The sequence below is a fragment of the Hypanus sabinus genome, chromosome 12 (genome assembly GCF_030144855.1).
Source record: "Hypanus sabinus isolate sHypSab1 chromosome 12, sHypSab1.hap1, whole genome shotgun sequence".
Classification (NCBI taxonomy): Eukaryota; Metazoa; Chordata; class Chondrichthyes; order Myliobatiformes; family Dasyatidae; genus Hypanus; species Hypanus sabinus.
This window is the reverse complement of record NC_082717.1, coordinates 64,633,497-64,659,247: the sequence shown is the minus strand read 5'-3', so window position 1 is coordinate 64,659,247 and position 25,751 is coordinate 64,633,497. Positions and strand designations below refer to the sequence as shown.

At 40.6% G+C, this 25,751-nt stretch overlaps 1 protein-coding gene across 5 annotated transcripts in view; it reads left to right on the top strand.

Annotated features, from left to right (window-relative positions):
• The first annotated feature begins 346 nt into the window (after positions 1 to 346).
• The window catches only part of LOC132402945 (utrophin-like), a 477,671-nt gene continuing 452,266 nt past the window's right edge, over positions 347 to 25,751 (top strand). For 4 of the 5 annotated variants that reach the window (XM_059986085.1, XM_059986086.1, XM_059986083.1 and 1 more), the window contains exon 1: positions 347 to 441. In XM_059986085.1, the coding sequence (XP_059842068.1) occupies positions 357 to 441 (85 nt within the window). In that variant the 5' untranslated portion in view covers positions 347 to 356. Of the gene's footprint in view, positions 442 to 25,208; positions 25,237 to 25,751 lie in introns of those variants that run through there. The other variant, XM_059986084.1, reaches the window with a different exon arrangement.

Below are 25,751 nucleotides of genomic sequence, written 5' to 3'. Positions count from 1 at the left end.
AAAGCATTTGTGCTTATGTCAGCATGGCAATTATTTAGAAAATAATTTATCTTTTAAAGTGCTTAGTGACATGTTAAGGGTGTGTGCTTTTAAAATGATTGTATTTTTAAAAATGTTTGATGTTTTGAAGACTAATCAGTAGGATTGAAAGATTATAACTGCATATGAATGAAGATCATCAACATGTAATCTAAATATTTACATATTCCATTGCTTACCAAAATAACATCTTTTATGATCTTTCTTTATCATTCAGTTGTTGCAGCACCTAACTAGAAGAAATACATGTGAAGAAATTTTGGACGAAATCCATCTGAAGACTGACAAGTTTTCTGACCCAACTGTCGGCATTTATTATGGCCAAGGTTGCAGCTGGGGGAGGAAGTGGTGACAGTGCGAGTCCTGTGAATGAGTTTGGTGATATTATCAGATGGCGATCAGGTACGTCTGAGTAAAATTTATTGTGTTTAGATCGATTTGAGAAATCACAGTTAGGAATGTGAATCGTTGATCTTCCAGGTGCAATAAATATGCAGCTACAGACCAGGATCTCATCACAACATGTTGCTATTGGATGTGACTTCGCTCAAAACCAAGCTGGCCTTATTTGTTATGGATTGTTGGAGGAAGCTGTTATTTAAGGATGGCTTTATACCCTTTAAGTTTGGTGGTGACATGTTCTCAATGTTTTGTGGTTTGAGTTTAATTCAAAAAATAACTGAAGCATTAGACTTGTATGATCAGATCTTGTTTTGGTGATAGTTTTCAGGTGATTTTTGTCACTGTCTTTGTAACAATCTCTGCTCTGGCTTTTTGATTTCTCCTCCTTGTGCTTTACTTCCCATTTTGTGCTTTTGTCTGTGCATTCAGGTAGTGTCTGTTATTCATCTGTGAGCCAAAAAAATGTTTGTCAAAAAGCTTTCATGGATGTATATCACACACTGCAGCATCTCCTTAATAAGTCTTCAGAGTCGTCCAGCATCTGTGCTTAAATTTACATCTAATGGGAAGGCAGCAAGGAAAGTTGGAATAATTGCGCTTACGTTATGAGGTGATTACAGTAATGATATGACTTTTAGAGCTGAGCACTTATTTTAATGCAGTATTGGGGGAGAGGTACTCTATTTCCTTTTGGATGAAATGCCTGTAAATAATTTTGCCAAGTTTCAAAGCCTGAGTCTGTATCTTCCTTTACAACTTAATCCCCAATGTCCTTATTAAGTGACCCAGATAATGTGGATCGGTCATAACATCTCCTCCTTGCTGGCAATCAACCCATGCATATATCAAGTATGCAGGCTTAGCCCATTGTTCTCCTCTCTACATTAATTCCTGTGTGGCTAAGCACAACTCAAATGCCATCTGTAAACTCTGGTGTTAAGTAGAATTTCAGATGTCACTGAGAAAGTATAGAGGAGTGAGATCAGCTGGTTCAACAACAACCTTTCATTTAATGTTAGCAAGACCAAAGAATTGATTGTTGACTTAAAGAAGGAGAAGTTGGGAGATTACACATCAGTCCTTATTGAAGGGTTAGTTGTGAAAGGATGAGCAACTTTCAAGTTTCTAGGGGTCAACATCTCAGGGGATCTATCCTGGGCCCAACCCATTGATGCAGTCATGAAGAATGCATACCAGTGACTCTACCGCATTAGTAGTTTGAGTAGATTTTGTATATCACCAGGAATCTAGAAAATCTCCGTGACTGGTCGCATCACAGTTTAGTATGGAGGCTCCAATGCCCAGGAATGAAAGAGGCTGCTGAGGATTGTAGACTCAACCAGATGCATTACTAGCACAACACTCCCTACCTTTGAGACCATCTTCAGGAAGTGGTGCCTCAAAAAAGTAGTACGTATCACTAAGTACCTCACCTTTCGGGACGTACCCCTTGTTACTAATATCAGAGAGCCTCAAGACCCATGCTCAATTATTCAGAAACAGCTTTTACCCCTCCCCAATCAGATTCTGAACAATTTTCTTTTCACTTTGTACTATTTTGTTATTAAAGTATCTTTGCACTGTCCTGCTCTTGCAAAATAGCAAATTTCACGTCGTAAAAGTTCACAATAATTACTCTGGTTCGGATAACATATCTCTCTCGAGAGAAGTAAAAGATGCCATTATTAAAGATGTCAGAGAAGAGCAGGGGGTTTTCCCATTAATATTACAGCCAGTATTTGTCCCTCAATCCACATTTATAGCTCTTGATTTGAGCATGGTTTTCAATTATATTAGTGATTAATGATATTTCAGAATCAGAAATCAAAAAAGGATTCATGTTCACATTATTTCGATAGTCAAGTAAGAATATGTAAGAGGAGGATTTTCTTGAGAATTCCTGAGAGAAATATATGGAGATGGAATTCCAATCATGTCTTAAATCATATTGTTTAACAATTGTATCTATTAGCTGTTTAAGCAGAAAGTTTCCACATTAAATCTGGAACAAGGGAAGGTTGCCTATGTTCCTCTGTTTTGTTTGCATTGTACAGAGTCTCTGGATAAATCCATCTGGAGGAAACATGGGCATAAGAGAGGTGACAATGGCTATTTAAGTATGTTCACCAGCTTGGGGACCAGAGTTAATATCCGTAAGAGTGAGGCCATGCTCTTGGCAACTAGCCTGACACATCATCATTACAGCTGACTACCTGAAGTTGCTGGGAATCTGGTTTGAGGGACTTTAGTTTGTGGCAAGAATTGGTTGAGGCTACAATGAAGGTAAAGCAAAAAAAAAGTGTTGCAAGTGGGAATGGCACTCCTTGATGTTGGGGAAAAACCTTGTCATCAGGTGCAAGGTGCACTCTTTTCCAATATATATGGGGCAGGTGTGCTGTACCCCACATTTGTGCTGTCATTCACCTGTGTCATCTTCTGTTACATCTGGAGATCAAGAATGATTTGTTTTCATTGGGTTGTGATGTACAAGTCTACAGAGAAATTGTGGAGAAATTGGCCCGGTATAACCCTAGACATAATGTTCACCTTTGTGTGAAGCTGCATCAAGCCGAGAGTCACGGCATCCCCTTGATCTTTCCTCTGATTGGTTTTTCACCTGGCACATTCCACCCTCCCCCCACCTTCTTTATAGGGCCTCTTCCCCGCTCCTTTAGTCCTGACGAAGGGTCTTGGCCCGAAACGTTGACTGCTCCTTTCAACGGATGCTGCCCAATCTGCTGAGTTCATCCAGCTTGTTTGTATGTTTTTATTTAAGGTCATCAATTGTTGATAAAATGGTCTTTGACAGATTAGCAGTCATTAAGTTCTGACTCTTGGTACAAGAAGATGCCCACAGCACTGTACATGTGCTTTTACTGCTGCAATTGTCACATATGGCATGACTAAGAAAGCAAAACTGGCACACTTTCAGAAAGTCAGTGCTATCAACACATGCGACTTCCTGATAGACATTTTCCTGGATAAAAATGGCATTAGGGGATACGGTGAGCGAGCAGTTAAGTGGACATGAGGCTCGGTTTAGATCAGCCATGTGATCTCCTGGGCCAGTTTTCGATAGCCTGGATGGGTCGGAGAGGAATTTTCCAGATTCTTTCTCCTCAATTGGCAAATCGTTTTTTTTTCCTGGGTGATCACATGGGTTTGGGCGGGATGAATAAGTGTCACGCCTTGCTGAGTTTCTACATTTCTTTGGCTAGGGTGAGCTTCATTGCTATATCATATTTCATACAGTTGGGCCTTGCTATACAACCTGTCCTTTGTGGAAATCACAAACAAGAGAAAATGTGTAGATGCTGGAAATCCAAGTAACAAAACACAAAATGCTGGAGGAACTCAGCAGGCCAAACAGTATCCATGGAAAAGAGTACATTTGACATTTCCAGCTGAGACCCTTCACCAGGACCCTCATTGTGGAAGTATTTCTGCAGAGGAGTACTTTTGACCACAAGTCCATCAGGGAACGGTCAGCACAGAATGTACTTCAGGCCTCTGGGAGGACACAGTGGACCCTTGTTTCCTGAGCAGAGACCATTGTCCACTTGTACTGTACGTGTGCCAAAAAAACTCAGGAATTGGCTGCTCATTCCAAGCAACTACATAATAGCACTCTGATGCACTGTGTTCCCAGGGATACATGCAGAGACAAACATCATGATTCCAGTGTAATAGGATGTCTATAAGTGAATGGTGTTAACTTACATAGTACAGGAGAACTTACTGAGGGGTGCACTGAGAGGTTTGGTGCAGTCACTGCAAAGTCTTTGTGGGGCGAAGGATCACATTCCAAGTTGCCACCATTTTGGGGCTTGGCCAGTATAAAACTGGATGCAAGGAAACATGAGTGCCATTGATATATGGCACAATGAATATACAGAAAGATGGTTGATCATGTTGTATTCACGTGTGTGTGAATGTTTGCGGTCTTCTCTTGCTTTAGCCCATCCATTTCAAGGTTCAATGTGCTATGCGGTCAAAGGCTTGTCAGCTTGAACCAGTCTGGCCATTCTCTTCTACCTCTCCTATTAACAAGATGTTTTCGCCCAGGGAGCTGCTGCTCAGTGGATGTTTTGTGTTTTTCATACCATTCTCTGTAAACTCTAGAGGCTGTTGTGTGTGAAGACCCCAGATCAGCAGTTTCGGAGATGCTCAGACCACCCCATCGGGCATCAGTGATTATGGTCAAAGTCACTTGGATCTCATTTCTTCCCCATTTTAATGTTTGGTCTGAGCAACAGCTAAAACTCTTGACCACTTTTGCATGCTTTTATGCTTTGAGTTTCTGCCATTTGATTGGCTGATTAGATGTTTGCATTAGCAAGCAGGTGTACTGAAGAAAATAGCCACTGAGTGTGTGTGTGTATATTTTAAAAAATATTTAAAATGTGTGTATGTAGAGATACACATATGCATATATGTTTATAATTATATTGTTAAAGCAAAATTGTTTTAAAAATTTACTAATTTTATTATTTTCAAATTTTGTGGGCTGGAAGAGAATTATATTGCTCCTGTTGCATGTTTTTTTCCCCATTAGCTCACAACTCGGAATAGCAAGTTGAAATGAATAAGAATATGGCGTTAAGCTTCACCCTGAAACTCCATGGTATCCACTGAAATGGTTCATGAAGGTTAAAGTTTGGAGACTTTTCCTGAAGTAGTTATTTTGCTTTTAAATAGTCATTCCCTTGAGATGTGTCAAGCTATTTTGAACATCGACTTGAAAGTTTTTAATACACTAATTAAATTTTGGTATTATTAGCAATTAAGGTTTTGGAATTGAATTATAGTTGTTATTTTCAGAGACCTTTTAACTGCCATTAGTCTGGAAAATGGGGGAGGATGAGGGTCGTTTTAGAAATATTGGTGAGGGAAGTTGGGAGGTAATGGAGTACAGGGTACTTTTAAGTTGAGTTTCATTGAATTCACAGCATGGAAATGGGCCCTTTGATCCATACTGACCAATATTGCTGTTGAGTTAGTTGCATTTTCCTGTGTTTGCCTCACGTTCCTGTCTTTTTCTGTCCATGTATGTGTCCAAATGTCTATGAAAGGTTGTAATTATACCTGTGTTCATCACTTCCTTTGATAATTGATTCCATGCATACATTCTGTTGAAAATGTATTTTGTGAATCTGATTTTATATTCATATTAATTTCTTGGCTATTTATGTAAACTCTGCTTAAAAATGTGGCCAAAATATGACTCAGTTAAAGGAACATAAGAGATAGGAGCAGGAGTAGGCCAATCGGCCCCTCAAGCCTGCTCCGCCATTCAACAAGGCTGATCATGGCTGATCCAATCTTAACTCTAGTTATCACCGAATCCCACAAGGCAACAGTGCCAACCAACAGGGCACCAGGCCGCCCATTTTATTTTATTATTCATCCCGCCCAAACCCATGTGATCACCCGGGAAAAAAAAACGATTTGCCAATTGAGGAGAAAGAATCTGGAAAATTCCTCTCCGACCCATCCAGGCTATCGAAAACTGGCCCAGGAGATCACATGGCTGATCTAAACCTAGCCTCATGTCCACTTACCTATTCGCTCACCGTATCCCCTAATGCCATTTTTATCCAGGAAAATGTCTATCAGGAAGTCGCATGTGTTGATAGCACTGACTTTCTGAAAGTGTGCCAGTTTTGCTTTCTTAGTCATGCCATATGTGACAATTGCAGCAGTAAAAGCATATGTACAGTGCTGTGGGCATCTTCTTGTACCAAGAGTCAGAACTTAATGACTGCTAATCTGTCAAAGACCATTTTATCAACAATTGATGATCTTAAATAAAAACATACAAACAAGCAGGATGAACTCAGCAGATTGGGCAGCATCCGTTGAAAGGAGCAGTCAACGTTTCGGGCCAAGACCCTTCGTCAGGACTAAAGGAGTGGGGAAGAGGCCCTATAAAGAAGGTGGGGGGAGGGTGGAATGTGCCAGGTGAAAAACCAATCAAGTGGAAAGATCAAGGGGTGGGGGAGGGGAAGCAGGGATCGGATAGGCAGGAGAGGTGAAGAAGGACTCTAAGGGGAAAGCACTGTGGGTAGTAGAAGAAGGCAGAATCATGAGAGAGGTGATAGGCAGCTAGAAGAGGAGGCATAGTGAAAGTGGGATGGGGGAAGGGAGAGGGAGGGAATTACCGGAAGTTGGAGAATTCGCTGTTCATACCAAGGGACTGGAGACTACCCAGACCAGGGGTCAGCAACCTTTACCACTGAAAGAGCCACTTGGACCCGTTTCCCACAGAAAAGAAAACACTGGGAGCCGCAAAACCCGTTTGACATTTAAAATGAAATAACACTGCATACAACATTTTGTTTTGCCTTTATGCTATGTATAAACAAACTATAATGTGTTGCATTTATGAAATTGATGAACTCCTGCAGAGAAAACGAAATTACATTTCTGCATGCAACAAAAACATTTTGAACTCCGAAAAAAAGACGTTGGGTTGAAGGTTACTTTTAAGTAAAATACTCAACATCTATTTGAGTCCTTCTTGTATTTATGAAAAACGCCAAACTTAAATTTGGCGCCAGCAGCAAACCAAAAATAACGTCAGCCAGCTGTCAACCTGAAAAATAAAAGGACTATTTCACTGAACAATGAAAACATATGAATATACGTAAAATAATAGGCAATTAAAATATTTATCATACTTGTTCAGGTTGACTCACACCTGACAATGCAGTCGTATTCAGTAGGGATGGATCGATGCTTAGGGGAGTGACCGGGAAGGATAATGTGTTTTTTTTCCTCTCTGAACTCACAGAAGCGTTTCCCAAACGATGTTTGCATTGCGATGATTGCAGAATGTAAATACCCCGAATTTATCATGTCGTGACCTTGTTTGAACTCTCTCAAATTGGGGAAGTGAGACAATGTGCCTTTCTGTAAATCTCTGGCAAGCAACGTCAACTTGCGCTCGAATGCCAAAACATCCTCCAACATGTGCAGGGCTGTACGTCCTTACCCCGTTGAAGAGCTGTGTTTAGCGTGTTCAGGTGCGCTGTCATGTCTACCATGAAGTGTAGCTTTTCCAGCCACTCTGGCTGTTCCAGCTCAGGAAAGTTGAGCCCTTTTGCTGCCCAGGAAAGTTTTCACTTCTTCCAGACACGCGACAAAGCGTTTCAGCACCTCCCCTCTGGACAGCCAGCGATAAAAACACGTTGTAGCGGTGTGCTACACGCAGTCAGTAAACTGCAGTCAAAGATAGCTTTATTCGAACTAAACAGCCTTGCTTTTAAGCCTCCCCCATGGGCGCGGATGCTGCAAAAGACACGTACTCACAAACCCCCGTAGGCTATCTCCCTTAGCCTGAACGCTGGCTAATTGTGAGCCGGTTCAGATGTGTCAGGAAATGGGTCGCCACAACGTCTTATTTAGATTGTACAAGATCACCATAATCTTCAAATTTAGATTTACATTTCAAAAACTAACAAACTAACATAAAATACATTTTAATTAAATACTGACCATGTAGCGGTGTGCTACACGCAGCGCTAAAATTACGACACGGAGTCGGTAACTGCAGTCGAAGGAAAAAACTTTATTCGAAATCTTCAGCCTCACTTTTAAGCCTCCCTCAACCTGCCCCCCCCCCCCCCCATGGCGCAGAGGCTCCAAAGCTCTGTGCTCGCAAACCCCCGTAGGCTATCTAATTGTGAGCTGGTTCGGATGTGCCAGGAAAAGGGTCGCCACAACCAATTATTTCCCAAAGCAACAGGGAGCTGCAGCACAGACGTAAAAGAGCCACATGTGGCTCCGGAGCCGCGGGTTGCCGACCCCCGACCCAGACGGTATATGAGATGTTGCTGCTCCAACCGGAGCATCTTCTATAAAGTATACGATCTTCTTTATAGGGCCCTTGCCCCCTCCTTCTTTAGTCCTGACGAAGGGTCTCGGCCCGAAACGTTGCCTGCTCGTTTCAACGGATGCTGCCCGACCTGATGAGTTCATCCAGCTTGTTTGTACGTGTTTATTTGACCATAGCATCTGCAGTGTACTTTGTGTTAATGATCTTAAACACTGCAGGTGAAAAAGTCAATAGCTAACCTTAGCAATCTATTCACTACCTGTTAATGACTCATATCTGAAATGCTTCTCAGGCAGATAGAGTCATAGAGTGCTACAGCCTTCAGCCCATCTAGTCCATGCCACACTTGTTCTTCGTAGTCCTATCGACCTGCACCTGTAATATAGTCCTCCCATCCATAGGCTTAACCAAACTTCTTGTTGCAGTCAAACCTGCATTCACCACTTCCACTGGCAGCTTGTTCCAAACTCAGAGTACCCTTTGAATGTAGAAGTTGTCCTTAAGTATTTAATTTCTCATCCTTAATCTATGATCTCCAGTTCCAGCCTCACCCAACCTCAGTGGAAAATATTTCTTTGCAATTACTTCATTTATACCCCTCATGTTGCAAAAGTCTTTTTTTAATCATTGCAGCATTGGTATCCACCCAGAATTATTTATAAATTTATGCAATGCAGAACTTAGTAGCTACCCAACCCATGATGGAATTTGCTGAGTTACATGTATTCATGGTAAAAGAACCGAGCAAGACTGCTGTTTTGAGAGAATGCAGACCCATGTCCCCTTTTCAGATTAAAAAAATACTTTGTGCCCTTTCTGTTGGAGAACATGTTGCTGTTTGAGGTAAATGGAAACTGACAAATGACCCTTGATGATCTCAGGCCTGTTTTGGTTGCAGACTTTTTTTTTATTGGAGAATGCTGTAGAAAATGGAAAAATAACAAGAAGATTGTCTGTGATTGCCATTGTATAAACAGTGCAAGGTGAATTCTTTCGTTTCAACACTCCTAGTGATTGTTGTTCTCTTCTCTAATCCCAGGCTAAAGATATAGCGGATTCTGGGATAAAATTGAGATACATTGGGACCAGTACATTTGGCCCAATTAGGCAGCTGCCCCATTAGCCGGTTTCAATGGAAATAGTTGAAAAGACAAACTGAGTAGCAATTGTGTATTTAAATACAGAACAAATTAGAATATGGCAAATAATACTACAGTACTGTAAAATGGTATTAGTTCCTAATACTTATTAACGGAGGAGTTTGTGTGCATTGCATTCTTTTGTCTGTATAATAACAAGCTCCGCGCAGACACCTAGTGCAGATAATGGACTGCCTTCATACAATCCTGTCAACGACTGCATCCTCCAAATCTTCATTTTCATGGTAACACTCAAAATGATTGTCGATACCTTCAAATGCTTCATTGTTCCTAACTGGTTGAAATAGTGAAACCATTTCATTTTCACTTCTGGCCATTTCTGGTATCTTCAAGCCTGAATGCTTGAAACCCCATGGGTAAAACCATTCTGAATTGTCTTACTGCTTATTTCTTGCCAATCAGCAGTGATAAAAATTGCTGCGTTTTGAACACAAACTCATGCAACTGATGTTATTTAGAAACTATATGCTTGAGTCATGGTGTCGTGTCTAATGGCCACAAGTGCATGAGACTGATAGTTGGAAACTGTTTGGCAGCAGTCACCTGTCCGAATTAAGTGGCACAGTGTCCCAAATAAACAAAGGGAACCCCAACATTTCTTTGAATAGATTTTGTTCTTTAAGTGTACTTCCAAATAAGCAGCTGCCCCTTTTAACTGATGGCCCAATTAACCAGAGCCACTATTTGTTTCTGCAAGAGTCCCTGCAAAAGGAAACAATCATGTCCATGGATTAATGTGATAATTTTCATCACTTTGACCAATTTGTCTTTAGAGAGAAGAGATGGTTATGAAAGTTAAATACTCAGACGTGAATTCAATAACAGTGTTTTAACTATAATTATTGTTTATGTCAATTAAGTTCTAACCTCCCCAGATGTTATACTTATGATATACTTATGTTTACAAATTTCTGAAAGTAAAAGTATATATGACTGTGCTGCAGTTTTGGCTGTGTTCACAGCTCAGTTGCATTTTTTTCTTATGAAGTTTCACTCATCTGTAATTTAGATAGGACTTTGGTGAGTTTTCATCAGAACTGACAAAAGTTAGGAATCAAAGACGGTTTAATTCACAGAGCTGGAGAGAAGGAGAAAGAGGGACAGAAAAGGTGAAGAATGTTTGTTATATTCTGAAGATCAAGAGAATGTCATAAGAGCTGGTGATGCCAGCTGAGAGGGTATGGTGAAGACTTTTTATTCCAAATGATTTGTTAGTGTAAAGTATAAATAGAACAAGAACAAATAATAATAGCACTGTAATAGGCAAAATATTGCAATTGCCGGATATCTGAAATGAAAAAGAATGGAAATAATCAGCAACATCTGGAAGGGTGCAAGATGCAGAGAAGTGGAACACAATTTGGGAGGTGCAAGGTGAGGAAAGACTGAATGATATGTTGGGTAAAAGGCACTAGGTGAAAGGTGGTGACTAAAGATGAGTCAGAAGGGATTGTAACAGGGAAAAAAGGAATGGAAATTAAAGCTCCAAGATTATTTAATTATTTCCAGTACAAAAGTGTAAAGGAGAATGAAATAGTTGTTATTCAAGGTATAATGTAGCACAAAAAATGCATATTTTTTATTAAACAAAATATAATTTGGTTTATTGTATATAATTTTATTTTTGAACATTCAATGACTTCCAATCCTTTACAGCTGTTTCCATTGCTGTCTTTACATTTTCACACTTTTCACCACCCACGTGGCACTCTGTTCTTCCATATTTACATACAGTTGTTTAGGGGTGTACACCCCACTCCCCTACCTCTCAACTCCCGTGGGAGAAGAACTCTAGACTGTGGTCTTTCCCCACCGGGCCCTTGCGGTGGCTGCACCAAGTTTGAGTGCGTCTCTTAGCGCGTGCTCCTGCAGCCGAGAACGTGCCAGTCGGCAGCATTCCCCCATGGACATCTCCGTGTGCTGGTATACCATCAAGTTTCAGGCCGACCAAAGAGCGACAAAAAAATGCATAATAAGACGAGGAACACAATTTAAAACAAACACAGTAGATATAAATACACAAGATGGCTTGTATGCATTGATTGTATGCCCATAAAGAGATGCTGAGCACAGGCATGGCTGACAGAAAAATGATAAAAGAGTCGTATGGAGGTGTTGTTCAGTCTTACTGCTTGGGAAGTCTTACTGCTTTTGAGTCTGGTGATACCAGAAGAGGAGATGAAATTATGGAAATTGGATTCACAAAGAGTCAACTGCAGGAACTTGGATTGGGCAGTTTCTTGTGGGAGGAACTGAATTGTAGATGTTTTGGGCAGAGCCTTGCAGGGCTGATACTGGAGAGGTGAGATGAAGGGTGAAAAGTAAAGGGCAGATTGTCATAGTGTGGCAGAAGCAGGGTGGAGCTGGGAGACAGTGGCAATTGAATATTAGATGGAGGCAGACACAGAAAAAGAGGGTAATGGGGCACCGAGTGTAAAGGTTGGAGACAGCTGCCGGAGAGAGCTGAGACAAAGGACTCAAAAGGAGGTGATAATGGGAAGCATGAGGGGAGAGGTAAATGACAGATTGAATTACAACTGGAGGGGGAGGAGTGGAAGTCTGTGGGTGAACTGTGTGTAATGGGGAGGGTTGGGAAGGAACAAAGATTGTCAGTGGGATATGGTGGTGAGGGTGATATAGAGGGAAAGGGGACAAAAAAGGCACGATCAGGGTGTGTGGGGAAGTTGAAAGAACCTGCAGGGGGGGAGAGTTAACTAAAATTGGAGAACTCTTGTGTTTATATCATTGGTTTGCAGCCTCCCCGGGTGGAAGATGAGATATTCCCCAAGTTTGTGTTGGGCCTCACTCTGGCAGTATCGGAATTGGAAGAAAAATTGAAATGGTATGCAACTGAGAATTTGGGATGGCTATTTCACACTTGACATAGGTGCTCTGTGAAATGGTTACTCAAAGTCAAAATGCTGAACTTGCATTTATTATCACATTCCTGTGTGCATAGTTGCAGTGAAAAGTGTTTTCAGCAGCATCACGGCACGTAGTTCTCAACATAAGCAGCTTTCACAAGAAGAACTTAAATTATGCACAGTTTTATAAGAAAGAACACAATTAGAGAAATAACTTCATTTTAGTGCAAAGTGATCATAGTATTGGTAAACCATAGTGACTATGGTTGTGCGAGGTGGTTCAGAAACTGAATAGTTGGGCTGTTATTGAATGCAGTTGTGTGGGACCAAAGGTTTCTGGATCTCCTGCCCACTGGTAGCTACAAGAAGATGTTATGGCTTCTGTTAGGATCTTTGAAAGTTGCCTTGAGGCAGTGCCTTTTGTAAATAGTGCTGATTATAGGGGGGGGTATATGCTCACCATTTATTGTGGAGTCCATGACTCTGCAGCTTCTTGTGTTCCTGCGCTGTTGAATTGCCATACCAGAACATGATGCAACCAAGCATGATACTTCCAACAGTCTACCTGAAGAAGTTTGTTAGTCTGGAAGGCAAGCTGAACTTACTCAATCTCTTAAGAAAGTGAAGTTGCTGGTACTCCTACCTAGTGATTGCATATATGTCCTTAGCCAATAACAGGTTATCTGGTATGTTGATGCTCAGAATTTAAAGCTATCAGCGCTCTCCACCACTGATTTCCACAGTGTATTCTATCACATGTTAACTTTCTCCTTTTCTGAAGTCAGCAATCAGTTCTTAGTTTCACTGACATTGAGTGAGATATTGTTATGGCACCAGTCAACCAGATGTTCTGTCTTGTTCTTATTTGCTGATACATGACCCAGCCTGTGCTTGTTCTTGCCGATGTAGAGAAGGTCATATCAGGAGCACAGAATGCAGTAGATGAGCTTGGATGAGGTGCTTGTGAAACTTTTCCCTCGCCTGGAAGGGCTTTTTAGGTCCTTGCAAAGATAGATGCCACACCTTCTGTAATTGTATGGAAAAGTGCCAGCAGTCAGGGAGGGGTGCTTGGGGAGGGGTAAGTGGAGTTGGCACCCATGGAAGGTGTGGTCCCTGCAGTTGGTGGAAAGGAATAGGGAAGACACAGCTGGCACACACATCTCTTGTAGCTGGCAGAAATCATGGAGGATGATTGCTGGATGTGGAAGTTCATAGCATGCCACTGAGGATGAGGGTGAACTGTTTCTGTCCTGCCTGGAGGGCAGAATATTGAATATTGCAGAAAGACGCAAGTCAAGGATGCAGGATTAAAACAATGGCTAAGTGGAAGATCAGATCCACACAAACCACGCTAAGCTTTGTAGTAATTAGCAGTTTATTTATGTGATACCAATTTACAGGAGTCCTTGGTGAAAGCCTCTTTCAGGTAACTGGAAGCACTCCTGTTTTTGTTAGCAAGGAGGCATATTTTTGGTAACCAATTAAGCACAGTGAGGATCCCTTCTTTCAAGATCTCTCTTGGCAAATGAGGGAAAGTGGACATTTTCTGTGAAGAACAGGACAATGAAATGTTGCATTTGTTGTCATTCAGTTTCAATGGGAAATGTGAGCAGCCAAGACATGGCGTGCAGAATGCCAGTTCTGAAATCCTTGTCAATACAATAGGATGGAGGAGGAGTAATGTTTATTGTGAATTTGGAAAAGGATTGGGATGAGGATAGGGCTGCAATGGGAATGAGCTGAGAGGACAGAATAGTTAATCAACTTTTACTTGTATCCCCATTTATGCCATGGGGGACTATGGTAGAGTAGGGATTAGCATGATGCTATTACAGCTCGGGGCATCAGAGATTGGAGTTAATTTCCCGCATTCTCTGTAAGAGGGCTTGTATGTTTGTTTGTGTGTGTGTGTGTGTGTTTTTTTGTTTGTTTTTCTCCTGCAGGAGGTCTGCTTTCCTTCCACAGTCCAAAGGTGTTCTGGTTAGTAGGTCATTGCAAATTGTACTGTGCTGGGGTGAAATTGGTGGATTGCTGGCGGCACAGCTCAGTGGGAGGAAGGGCCTGTTCTGTGCTGTAACTCTAAATAAGTAAATTAGAAGTGCACAAGATGTTCAAGCAGCACTGAATTAGAGCAAAGTCTATTTTTGGTTTGATTCATTAAGCTTTATTAGTGTGCGGAGATTGGGGGGATTTATGTAGAGCTGTACTCGATTCCCTGGGGGTTAGTTTTCATGAGAATAGATAGTATATTATGAAGAGTTCAGTCGTTTTCTTTCAGAAATTCTTGGCCTGTTTTCCACTGACAGGTAAATAATATCTTCAAAGTAAATGCTACTGTGTTTCACAATATTACATTAAAGGAATGTAAATGAGTTTTCAGTAGTATGTAACTTGTGCAGGCAGGCCTGCTTTGTGGTGAGCAATTGACTCATTGCTGCTTTTAACAGTGAATGGAACTCTTCAGACATCTGAATACTACTGTTTTTTTCCTCCTTTGTGGAATGTGAAAATCTTGCATGTGAAACAATTTTAATTCCTTCAGGCATCTTTTGTTGAATCCATTCTGTCTGCAGGGCAGAAAATGTCATTAAATCTATTCATCTCCTTTTTTTGGGTTAAGTGCATTGAGGATTTTGGGGAAATTAATTGCTAATATATAAACATATTGAATAAAAGATCAAAATCAGATTTGATTAAAAAGTGTGTTTTTATAAAGTAAACAAAAAGCTGGAAATGGGTCATGCAGCTGTTGACCTTCTGGGATTTTGGCCTTTGATTATTTCTAATTACACCACCCCTTTTCCCTTCCCAATATACTAAAAAATATGCATTGTTTTGAAGAGCAGCCATTGGTATGGAGTGAATGAATGCCAGTTATGATTAGGACACCAAGTTCTGTTAAAGGTGTGGCTTCAGAAGTGAAAATAAGTCTGAATATTTTTAGGGAAGAGTTAGATGGACTTCGTAAGCTCAAGGACTGAAACATTACCAGTGATTGAAGGAAATGTGGTTCACTATGTTATAACCAGATCATTTATGATCTTGCTGAATGGCAGAATAACTGTGGCCTCAGCTGACCTCTTAAGCTGTACCAGGAAACCTCTTGAGAATCCTAAAAAGTGGAGTCATTTGTGAGTGCTGATTGCTTTTCAGATCAGTTAGTTGGTCGTGCTGCATGATTTGTTAGTCAGCAAAGGTAGAATCTTCCTGTGGGATTGGGAATGCCTTCTCCAGCCGTCATGATCCTACCAGGCATTAATGTCTTGGTATTCATTGATTTCAAAATGATGAAGCTGCTGTTTAGAGGCTGCTTAAGCAATTTACATAAGAACATAAGAGACAGGAGCAGGAGTAGGCCAATCGGCCCCTCAAGCCTGCTCTGCCATTCAACAAGATCATGGCTGATCCAATCTTAACTCTAGTTTTCACCAAATCCCACAAGGCAACTGTGCCAACCAACAGGGCACCATGCTGCCCATTTTATTTTATTATTCATCCTGCCCAAACCCATGTGATCACCCGGGGGAAAAAAACAATTTGCCAATTGAGGAGAAAAAATCTGGAAAATTCCTCTCCGACCCATCTAGGCTATCAAAAACTGGTCCAGGAGATCACATGGCTGATCTAAACCGAGCCTCATGTCCACTTACCTGCTCGCTCACCGTATCCCCTAATGCCATTTTTATCCAGGAAAATGTCTATCTCCGTTTTGAATTTATTGAGTGTAGTAGCTTCCACAGCTCGCTGGGGCAGTACATTCCACAGCCCCATTACCCTCTGAGTGAAGAAATTTCTCCTCATCTCAGTGCTGGAACGCCATCCCCTTATTTTAAGATTATGCCCCCTAGTCCTAGTTTCACCAATCATTGGGGACATTCTCCCCGCATCCACCCGATCAAGCCCCTTCACAATCTTATATGTTTCAATAAGATCGCCTCTCATTCTTCGGAACTCCAATGAGGAGAGTCCCAATCTACTCAACCTCTCATCATACATCAACCCACCCATCCCCGGAATTAACCTAGTGAACCTTCTCTGCACTGCCTCGAGAGCCAGTATGTCCTTTCTTAAATATGGACACCAGAACTGCACACAGTACTCCAGGTGTGGTCTCACCAATACCCGGTACAACTGCAGTAAGACCTCCCTGTTCTTATACTCCATCCCCCTAGCAATAAAAGCCGGCATTCCATTGGCCTTCTTGACCACCTGCTGCACTTGCATACTAACTTTTTGTGTTTCCTGCACCAGGACCCCCAGATCCCTTTGCACAGAAGCACTTTCCAGTTTCTCTCCATTTAGATAATAACTTGCTCTATTATTTTTCCTGCCAAAGTGCAAGACCTCACACTTGTCAGTATTATATTTCATCTGCCAAATGTCTGCCCAATCACTCAGCCTATGTCCCCTGCAGGGTTTCAATGTCCTCTGCACTCACTACACTCCCTCCCATTTTTGTGTCATCAGCAAACTTCGATACGTTGCACTTAGTCCCTTTCTCCAAATCATTAATATAGATTGTAAAGAGTTGGGGTTCCAACACCGACCCCTGCGGAACACCACTAGTCACCAACTGCCAGTCTGAGAATAAACCGTTTATCCCAACTCTCTGTTTTCTGTTAGAAAGCCAATCCTCCACCCATGCCAGAATATTATCCCCAATCCCATGATTTTTTACTTTAAGTAATAATCTTTGGTGTGGCACCTTGTCAAATGCCTTTTGGAAGTCCAAATACACCACATCCACTGGTTCCCCTTTATCTACCCTATATGTTACGTCCTCAAAGAACTCCAACAAATTTGTCAAACATGACTTCCCTTTTGTAAAGCCATGCTGACTTTGTCCTATTAAGCTATGTTTATCCAAATGCCCTGTTACTGTTTCCTTAATTATCGATTCCAACATTTTGCCAACCACAGATGTTAGGCTAACTGGCCTATAATTCCCAGCCTTCTGTCTATTGCCCTTTTTAAATAAAGGAGTTACATTAGCATTTTTCCAATCTGCCGGGACCATTGCCGAGTCCAGCGAGTTTTGAAAAATTATCACTAATGCATCCACAATCCCGACCGTCACTTCCCTTAAGACCCTAGGATGCAAGCCATCCGGTCCAGGGGATTTATCCACCTTCAGTCCCATTAATTTATCAAGTACCATTTCCTTGGTGATTTGAATCGTAGTTAGCTTCTCTCCCCCTAGAGCCCCCTGTTTATCCAGTGTTGGGATATTTTGAGTGTCCTCTACTGTAAAAACTGATACAAAATATTTGTTCAGCGTTTCCGCCATCTCCATGTCCCCTACCATTAATTTCCCGGTCTCATCTTCTAGGGGACCAACATTTACTTTAGCCACCCTTTTTCTTTTTATGTAACTATAAAAACTCTTACTATCTGCTTTTATGTTTTTCGCCAATTTATTTTCATAATCTATCTTCCCCTTCTTAATCAATCTTCTTGTTATTTGCTGCTGATCTTTAAAAGCTTCTCGATCTTCAATCTTCCCACTAGATTTAGCTACCTTATATATCTTTCTTTTTAGTCGTATACTTTGCTTTATTTCTTTACTTAGCCACGGATAACTATTTTTTCTTTTACACCCTTTTTTCTTCAGTGGAATATATTTTTCTTGATATTTTTCTTGCTGTATGATTGCATTGTTGGTGCAAGAAACTGCTTTCTTTCTGTACGTGTCCTATTTAAAATATCATCTTAATGCCTCTGCAACACAAAACATGCCAATGATGTTAGTCAGCTTTGATTGTGTGGAGACTGCAGATAGAAACTGATAGTTAATAATAACAACAACTGAAAGTGCCAGAAACACGTCAGATTTGATGAATCTGGAAGAGAAGAAAAAAACCTGAACAAACGATGCGATTGGATGACATTAGAAATGGGGAGGTCAGTTGAATTCAACTGAGTCCTGAGGGTTGCATTCTGTCTTGATTGAAGATGTGTGCTGTTCCTTGAGATGGCATTTGGCATGGAGGCTAAAGACCAAACTCAAACTGCGAGAGTTAAAGTAACTGGCAAGTGGAAAACTCAAAGTCACCTTTTGGGAATAAACAGAAGTGATCTTTAGCTTTGGAAAGTTCCCGCTTAGCTGTTGGGTTTTTCCAGCATTCACTACTGTTTCCTATTTCCAGCCACAGACATAATCTGTGCCTTCGTGTTTTAAAAAATTTTCCTTCAGGTCCTGGCACTGAAAATAATCTCACCTGTGGAACCTTGTTCTGTATCCCAGCATGGTGATTCCCTTGTTTTCTCAACCCCCTCCCTTCTCTGCAACTAAAAACATGTTGGTTTTCTCAAATTTGTAATTTTCCCAAAACATCGACTTTGCTTCTATCTACACACGTGCTGCCTGAACTGCTGGATTTTTCTGGTCTTTAATTTTTTTTCTGATTTCCAGCTTGTTTTTTTTGTGTGCAAATTTCATCAGTTTTCTTCACTCCCTCCTGTTAGAATAAAACGCTTATCTATCTATCTATTGATTGATCGGTTGATTGGCAAACAGCATGGAATGGGCCCTTCCGCCCTTTGAAACACAATGCCCAGGAATCCCCCAATTAAATCCTAACCTAATCTTGGGACAATTTATAATAACCAATTAACCTACCAACTGGTACATCTTTGACTCTGGGAGGAAACTGGAGCACTCAGAGCAAACCCATGTGGTTGCAGGGAGAACGTATAAACTCCTTACAGTCACCTTGGGAATTGAACCTGGGTCGCCTGTATTGTAAAGTGTTTTGTTAACCACTATGCTACTGGCAGCCTGATGAAGCTATTGAAAAGAGGTTCCCACCTTAAATTGATTTAGCAGCTGTGGCATATTCCACCAATGGATGCCATTTAGACCTTCCCTTCCTTTCCTCTCCTGCATTTTGTTCCCGTTATTGTGTGGGAAATTTAATCATTGTTGGTCCCTGGTGAAGCCTACCTTTCAGAGTTACTAATAGTCAAGGAGAAATCAGAATCGAGTTTAATATCACCAGTGTATGTCCTGAAATTTGCTGTCTTTGCAGCAGCAACACAATGCAATACATAATAGCAAAAATGCAAATACAGTAACAAAAAATCTATATACTGATAAAATTTGAGAAAAAAAAACCCCAGGTGCTGGAAATCAGAAATAAAATATATACATAGATAGTGGAAAAATAAATCAATATCCATTCAGAAACTGTTGGCAGAAGGGTAGAAACTGTTCCTGAATAGCTGAGTGTGTGCCTTCAGGTTCCTGTATCACCTTCCTATTGTAGCAATGAGAAGAGGACATGTCCTGAGTGATGGGGGACTTTAATAATGGATGCCACCTTTTTGAGGCATCGCTCCTTGAAGATGTCCTAGATACTTGGAGGCTAGTGCCCATGGTTGGAGGTATCAAAGTTCACAAATCTGTGCAGCAGCTTTTGAGATCCTGTGTGGTAGACCTCCCCCTTCCCTCATACAAGACAGTGATGTAGCCAGTTAGAATGCTCTCTACGGTAAATCTGTAGAAATTTGTGAGTGTCTTTGATGAAATAACAAATCTCCTCAAACTTTCAATGAAGTATAGCCACTGTCATGCCTTCTTTGTAGCTGCATCAATATGTTGGGCCCAGGATAGACCCTCAGAGATATGGACACCCAGAAATTACTCTCTCTTTCCACTTCTGATTCCTATATGCAGACTGATGTGAGTTCCTTCGTCTTACCCTTTCTGAAGTCCACAATCAGTTCTTTCGTCTTACTGACTAAGTTGCAGAGTTGGCAGTGATTAGCGGAGATGCAAGAATCTGGACAAACACACAAGATGCTTCAGGAACTCATCAGGCGAGGAAGCATCAGTGATGGAAATGGACATTCAATGTTTCATGTTGAGACATTTTCTGGAGAAACGATTATTGGGTTGGGGCAAGGACGATAAGAGCCCTTTTTTCCCTGGTCATTGCCCAAGGCATAAGGCAAAACTGGATTACAATAGTTAGGGATTGAGGGACATTGTTAAAAGCTTCATTAAGATAAATATGACTAAGTTGTGACAAAAATTAATTCTTCCATTGAGCAGTTTGTCCTGAGAACAGTGGTGTGAAGGATCTTGGCCTGTATTCACTCCCCTCTATAGATGCTGCCTGATTTTCTGAGTTTCTCTAGCACTTGGTGTGTGTTGCTCTTGATGTTGGTGTATCGCTTTGAAAATATTTTGTGTTCTTGTGTGCTGCGTTGGGATATATCAGAGTTGTGTGTGTAGAATTTTGCAGATCCTATTGCTATTTCTCCCCCACATTCTCTCATTAAACTGGGAATGTTATTGAGCCTGTTCTCTTGGATATAAGTGGATACATTTTACTGCTTTTTACATTCAAGTTCGAATGAAATGGCTTTATAATAAGGTAAATTAACTCTGGTTGTGATTCTACCTTGAGGGTTGGTCTGTTCAAAAAAAAATCAAATTAGTTTCCAGATGGTACAGAAGTCGGAGTCGTACAGCAGGGAAACAAGGCTGTTGGCTTAACTCAACCATGCTGACCGTGTTGCCCAGTGAGTTAGTCCTACTTGCCTGCATTTGGCACATAGCCTTCTAAACCTCCTAACCATGTACTTATCAAGCCGGCATTTAAATGTGGCTAATGTGCCTGCCTCGAACATCATTTCTGGTAGCTCATTTCAACTTGCATAAAGCAGCTGTTCCTGGTATACCTTTTAAATCTTTCACCTCTGAGGTTAAACCTATTCCCTCATGTTTTTATTAATCCTCCCTGAGAGGGAAAAAAAAGACTGCTTTCACTCTCTGTTTATGGCCTTCATGATCTTGTTGTACTCCTCTATCATGTCGCCTCTCAATCTGCTATGTTCAGGGAATAAAAAGTCCAAGTTTATGAAGCTTTTCTTTGTATTTTATATATCCCCACTCCGAAGTTCAGGCAATATCCTGGTAGATCTTGCAGTCAGTTTAGTTAGTTGATTACCACCTCTAGTGTTCAACTCGTATCCCAGGCACAAAATATTTGAGGGCTTCAATACTGTGACTGGCTATGGAGGGGTTCCATCCAAGTGGAACCCTGCTTATGCTGGTGGCTCCTGTTTGTCTGATACTCTTTGGATGCTTGAATGCACAAACTCTTCTCTCCTTGGTGCTTAACATTGAAGTGTCTTCAAGAGTGGAGCATCTTTTCATTTAAATTCGCTCCAAGTAGTTCTTTTTTGTATGAGGTCTCAAGTTTCCAAGCATTTGGTAGAATAGCCCCTGATTTTCTAACCATTCTTTCAGTGGAGATACAAAAGACTTCAAATACTGGAAACTGGAACAAAATTCAAAGTTCTGAATAGCAAAGATGAACCAAGCAAGAAGAAAGCAATCCAGATGCAAAAGTATGAGGGTGCAAGACAGATGGAACCAGGCCATGAGTCAAAATAAAGAGGGAAGAGGGAAGGAAAGTGTTCAGATTTAATATTTCAGTAAGATCTGAGTGATCTCATGAATATATTTGATTAAGCATCCTTGTTAGCTTAAATAATTACGGTTATGTGTAAAATACTTTGTCTACATCATCATGTCATGCTACCACTTCACTTTAGTAAAGGTGAAGTTGCAGTTTGTGGACTCCATGTCTTCTGTTGAATTAGTTTAATATTTTGAAGATACAAAACATAACAGAAAGGGTGAACAAGAAGAGAGAACGTTGGTGGACAGACAGTGGAAAAGGAACAGAGGGTGTACCTCACCAAAGATTGGAAATTTCAGTGTTCGTACCACTGGGCTGCAAGCTGCCCAAGAAGAATATAGTGTTGTTCTAGTTAACATTTAGTCTTACTGTGGGAGTGGAGAATGCTGAGGACAGACAGGTTGTTGTGAGAATGAGAAGGAGAGTTTAAATGACTTGCGACTGAAAGACGAAGCTTGCCATTGCCAAGAGAGAGTGGATGTACTCTGCAAAATGGTTGCTCAGTTTATTCTTGTTTTCAGCGATGTAGAAGACGTTCAGTCTGCAACAGCCAGTTGGAGCTTCTCATTGCATGTTATTTAAACTTGCCTTCTCAATGCCACACTGACCTGTCTACTGCCCTTTCAACTGCCATGGTGAGGTCAAAAGCAAACCAGAAAAAAAACAGCCCATTCCATTAGAATGGCAAGCAAACCAGTGATATGAACATTACATTTTGTAGCTTTGGGTAGACTATATCCCCTGTACTCTTTTCCTACTCACGCTTATCCATGTCTGTCTCCTTTCTCTCTCTCTTCACATTTTCCATCCATTTCTTCCTCGTCTAGACTCTTCACACTCAGACCTATCCACTTCAGTTTATTTTCTTTTTATCATGGTTTAGCTTTGCTATTCTTCCCTCTGCACTTGCCCATCATCCCTCCCCAATTTCCACTTCTCACCCTCCAGCCTCTTTATTCCCCCACCCTTAGCCCCATTACCCTCACTCTCTGGCATGGCTTTTTTCTACCTGCTATGGACCTCTGTCTGAAAATTCCATTCTTCTTCGTCCACTTGACCCTGTTGCCCTTATTCCCCCCCCCCCCATCTAACTGCACATGTTACCCGTCTCTCACCTCTCTCTCCCCCTTTGATGTATTGGCTATTTAGCTATCTTTTCTCCCTGTCCTGATACAGGGACAAAACACAAAATTGTTTACTTCTCAAGTGTTGAATTCATGCAGAAGTTTGTTTTGGCATTCTTTAATGTTATGTTTGGGGCCATGAAATTGTGTAATTTTATTTGAAGAGGATAGCAAGGTAAAACTTCTATACTTAACCAGTAATGCCACATTTTACGCTTAGAACATGCCATTCCATGAAGAGTGGCTAACTTAGCAAAGAGTATTAGTTGGACTTTGAACTCTGGTAACTGAACTGCAAACTGATGTTCGGTATATTATCTCTTTACTTTTAACTTTTCTGGGATTTTATTAAAGATGGCAAAGTCCTTTCTTTTAGTTTTTAACTCTCGCTTGCCCTATCTTATTAGAGGCATCTTAACAAATGCTATTTCTCTCTGCTGCAACTAACAAACTTTCAAAGGAGCAAGTGAAAATATTGTGGAGCTGTAGCAAGATTGTGTAGGTTTATATAGCCATGTGAACTGCAATCTGTAAACATTAGAATAAAACCTTGTTTTCCCCTTCTCCCAAGAATTAAATATTTCATATTTTCTCTTCAATCATGAAGCAGTTCATGGTCCTCAATGCAAAATACTATAGAAGGGAAAACGTGCATCACACGTTATGTACCTCTGTTTGATGGTACATTTTATGGAATTGCACCATGCATTTGCAGGAATTTAAATGTCTGGGGAAATAGCATTTGGTGTTTGTCTTTTGTTCTCCCCAACATCTCAGAAGCTGGAACACTACAAAGATGGGTAAAAACCAATGTTTCGATATGGTTCTTTAAATCATGTGGTGAAGTTTTGCATGTGTACTTTGAGTTTTGGCATGGCTTGTGTCAGCATTATTTCAACAAAAGCAAGCACTCTCATGAGAAAAATGCTCCTTCACTTTGTGCAGTGATTTTTTTTTTGAAATGACTATTGTTGATAAACTGAAGGTAATGAACACGGTTTTTAAGTACTTTTGACTGAGTTGATACCTTGGTGTGTATTTCCATACTTTTGGGTTAAGAGGTGCTTTTCTGCTGAGAAACCATATTTGACAAGGTTTTAAGCTTTTTCTTGTAAAACATTATGAAATTGTTTGTCTTAAAAGGTGAAGTTAGTTAAATACCAGTCTTGCTAGTCATATATCATAAATATGTTGTTATAGATGTGCATATCTGAGGCTAAGAAATTGGTCAAATTAAGTTGTGGCTTCTCAGACTAGGTGGCAAATTGTACTTTATCTTTCCATCCCTGCCCCAGTTCCCAATGCTTGATTCCCCCCCCCCCCCAGTGATTATATCTGATTTACATACTTGCCCTATTCATTTTTGCCAATACTGTTTACTTCACAGTTCTTGGAGCCTGTTAGTTAGAATGTTGCTGTGGCTTTCTTGAAGTTACTTTTTGACTCCTACCCACTTGGAGCAAGTTAGATCACAAAATAAGTTTGAAATGAATGATTCAGGCTTATGTGATGCCTTGCTTCAGAAAATCTTGCTCAACACTTAATGCTTAGGTGACCATAAAGTATCATTGGCTGAGTTATGGAAAACTGAGTTACTATGGTCAGGTACTTGTGGCCGAAGAACTTGCTTTTATGCTACGTAAGTTGCAATGTTCAATCATCTGCTTTGCAATCTCGATGTCATAATTTGTAATCATTTATTTGAGAGCAAGAAGAAATCGAAACATTTTCAGATTCTTGAGTGAACTTAATGTTGGATTTTCTAACATTACAACTGCAGTTTTTAAAAGAAAGGGTGTTTCATCTGGTCCCAAGATTAAGGAAGGGCAAAGAGTGCACTCCTTGAGTCAGCACAATGAGATTACTGAGTGTTCTATCATGGGATCAAAATGTTCAAGAAGTTCATCCTGACCACTGACTTCTGGGAACCCCAAGCCCATTACTGCTCAAAGTGGTCAAGAAGAATTGAGTCCTCCTCTGCATCTGCAGTCTCTCCTTGCTAAGGCTAGCCCAGTTTAGGGTATTACTTTACACCAACTTAAAGTAGCTTCAAACGAGCAGTAGCTGTTGATTATTAATCTCTTTCCTTTTAATTATTCTCCTATTAATCATGAAACCTAAACCACTTCCTCTTGCTCAGTGTATTGCAAACCATTCAAAGAGCACTTTTGTACCCCATCTACAAAAAGCAGGAATTCCCATTGGCCAACCATTTAAATTCCAATCCCTATTTTCATTTCAACATGTTGGTCCATGGGCTCTTCTACTTCCATGAAGAGGCCCCTCTCTGGTTGAAGGAGCAACGCCTTGTATTCTGTCTGGGTAGCCTGTAACCTGATGGCACAAACATTGAAGAGATAGGAAAGATGGCCATACTCTGTGAGTTGTGAATTTGAGCTAATTGACCCCTGTATAATGATTAAGCAAGATGTTTCTTCTCTAATTTAGCATTTTGTCTGTTGCTCAAAATTTCAATCTTGTGTTTATGAAATATTTTAATAGTTTTACCTCAATTTAGTCCATTTGGTCAACAAAAGGCGTGGCATCTTCCAAATATGCCGCATTTATTCATCAGCTTCAAAGAATGGAGCTGTACATAAATGGATTTAAATTGATAAAAGGATGCCAGGATCCCTCTGTGGAATAGAATTCTGTGGTATCTCTTTTTAAACATGCCTCTGCTTTTTTCCTTCATTTCCCTGCATTATACTTAATCTATTTTTCCCCTGCTCAATCTGAATAAATCGATGAACAGATTGATAATAGTCATTCAAAATTCTGGCTTTATTGAACACCTTTAGGAAATCCTAAACTCAATTTTTATTTGTTTTTAACACTGATGTGCTCTTCCAACTTTTCCTACATTTGCTCATTTGTTTTTGATTTTCAGCATT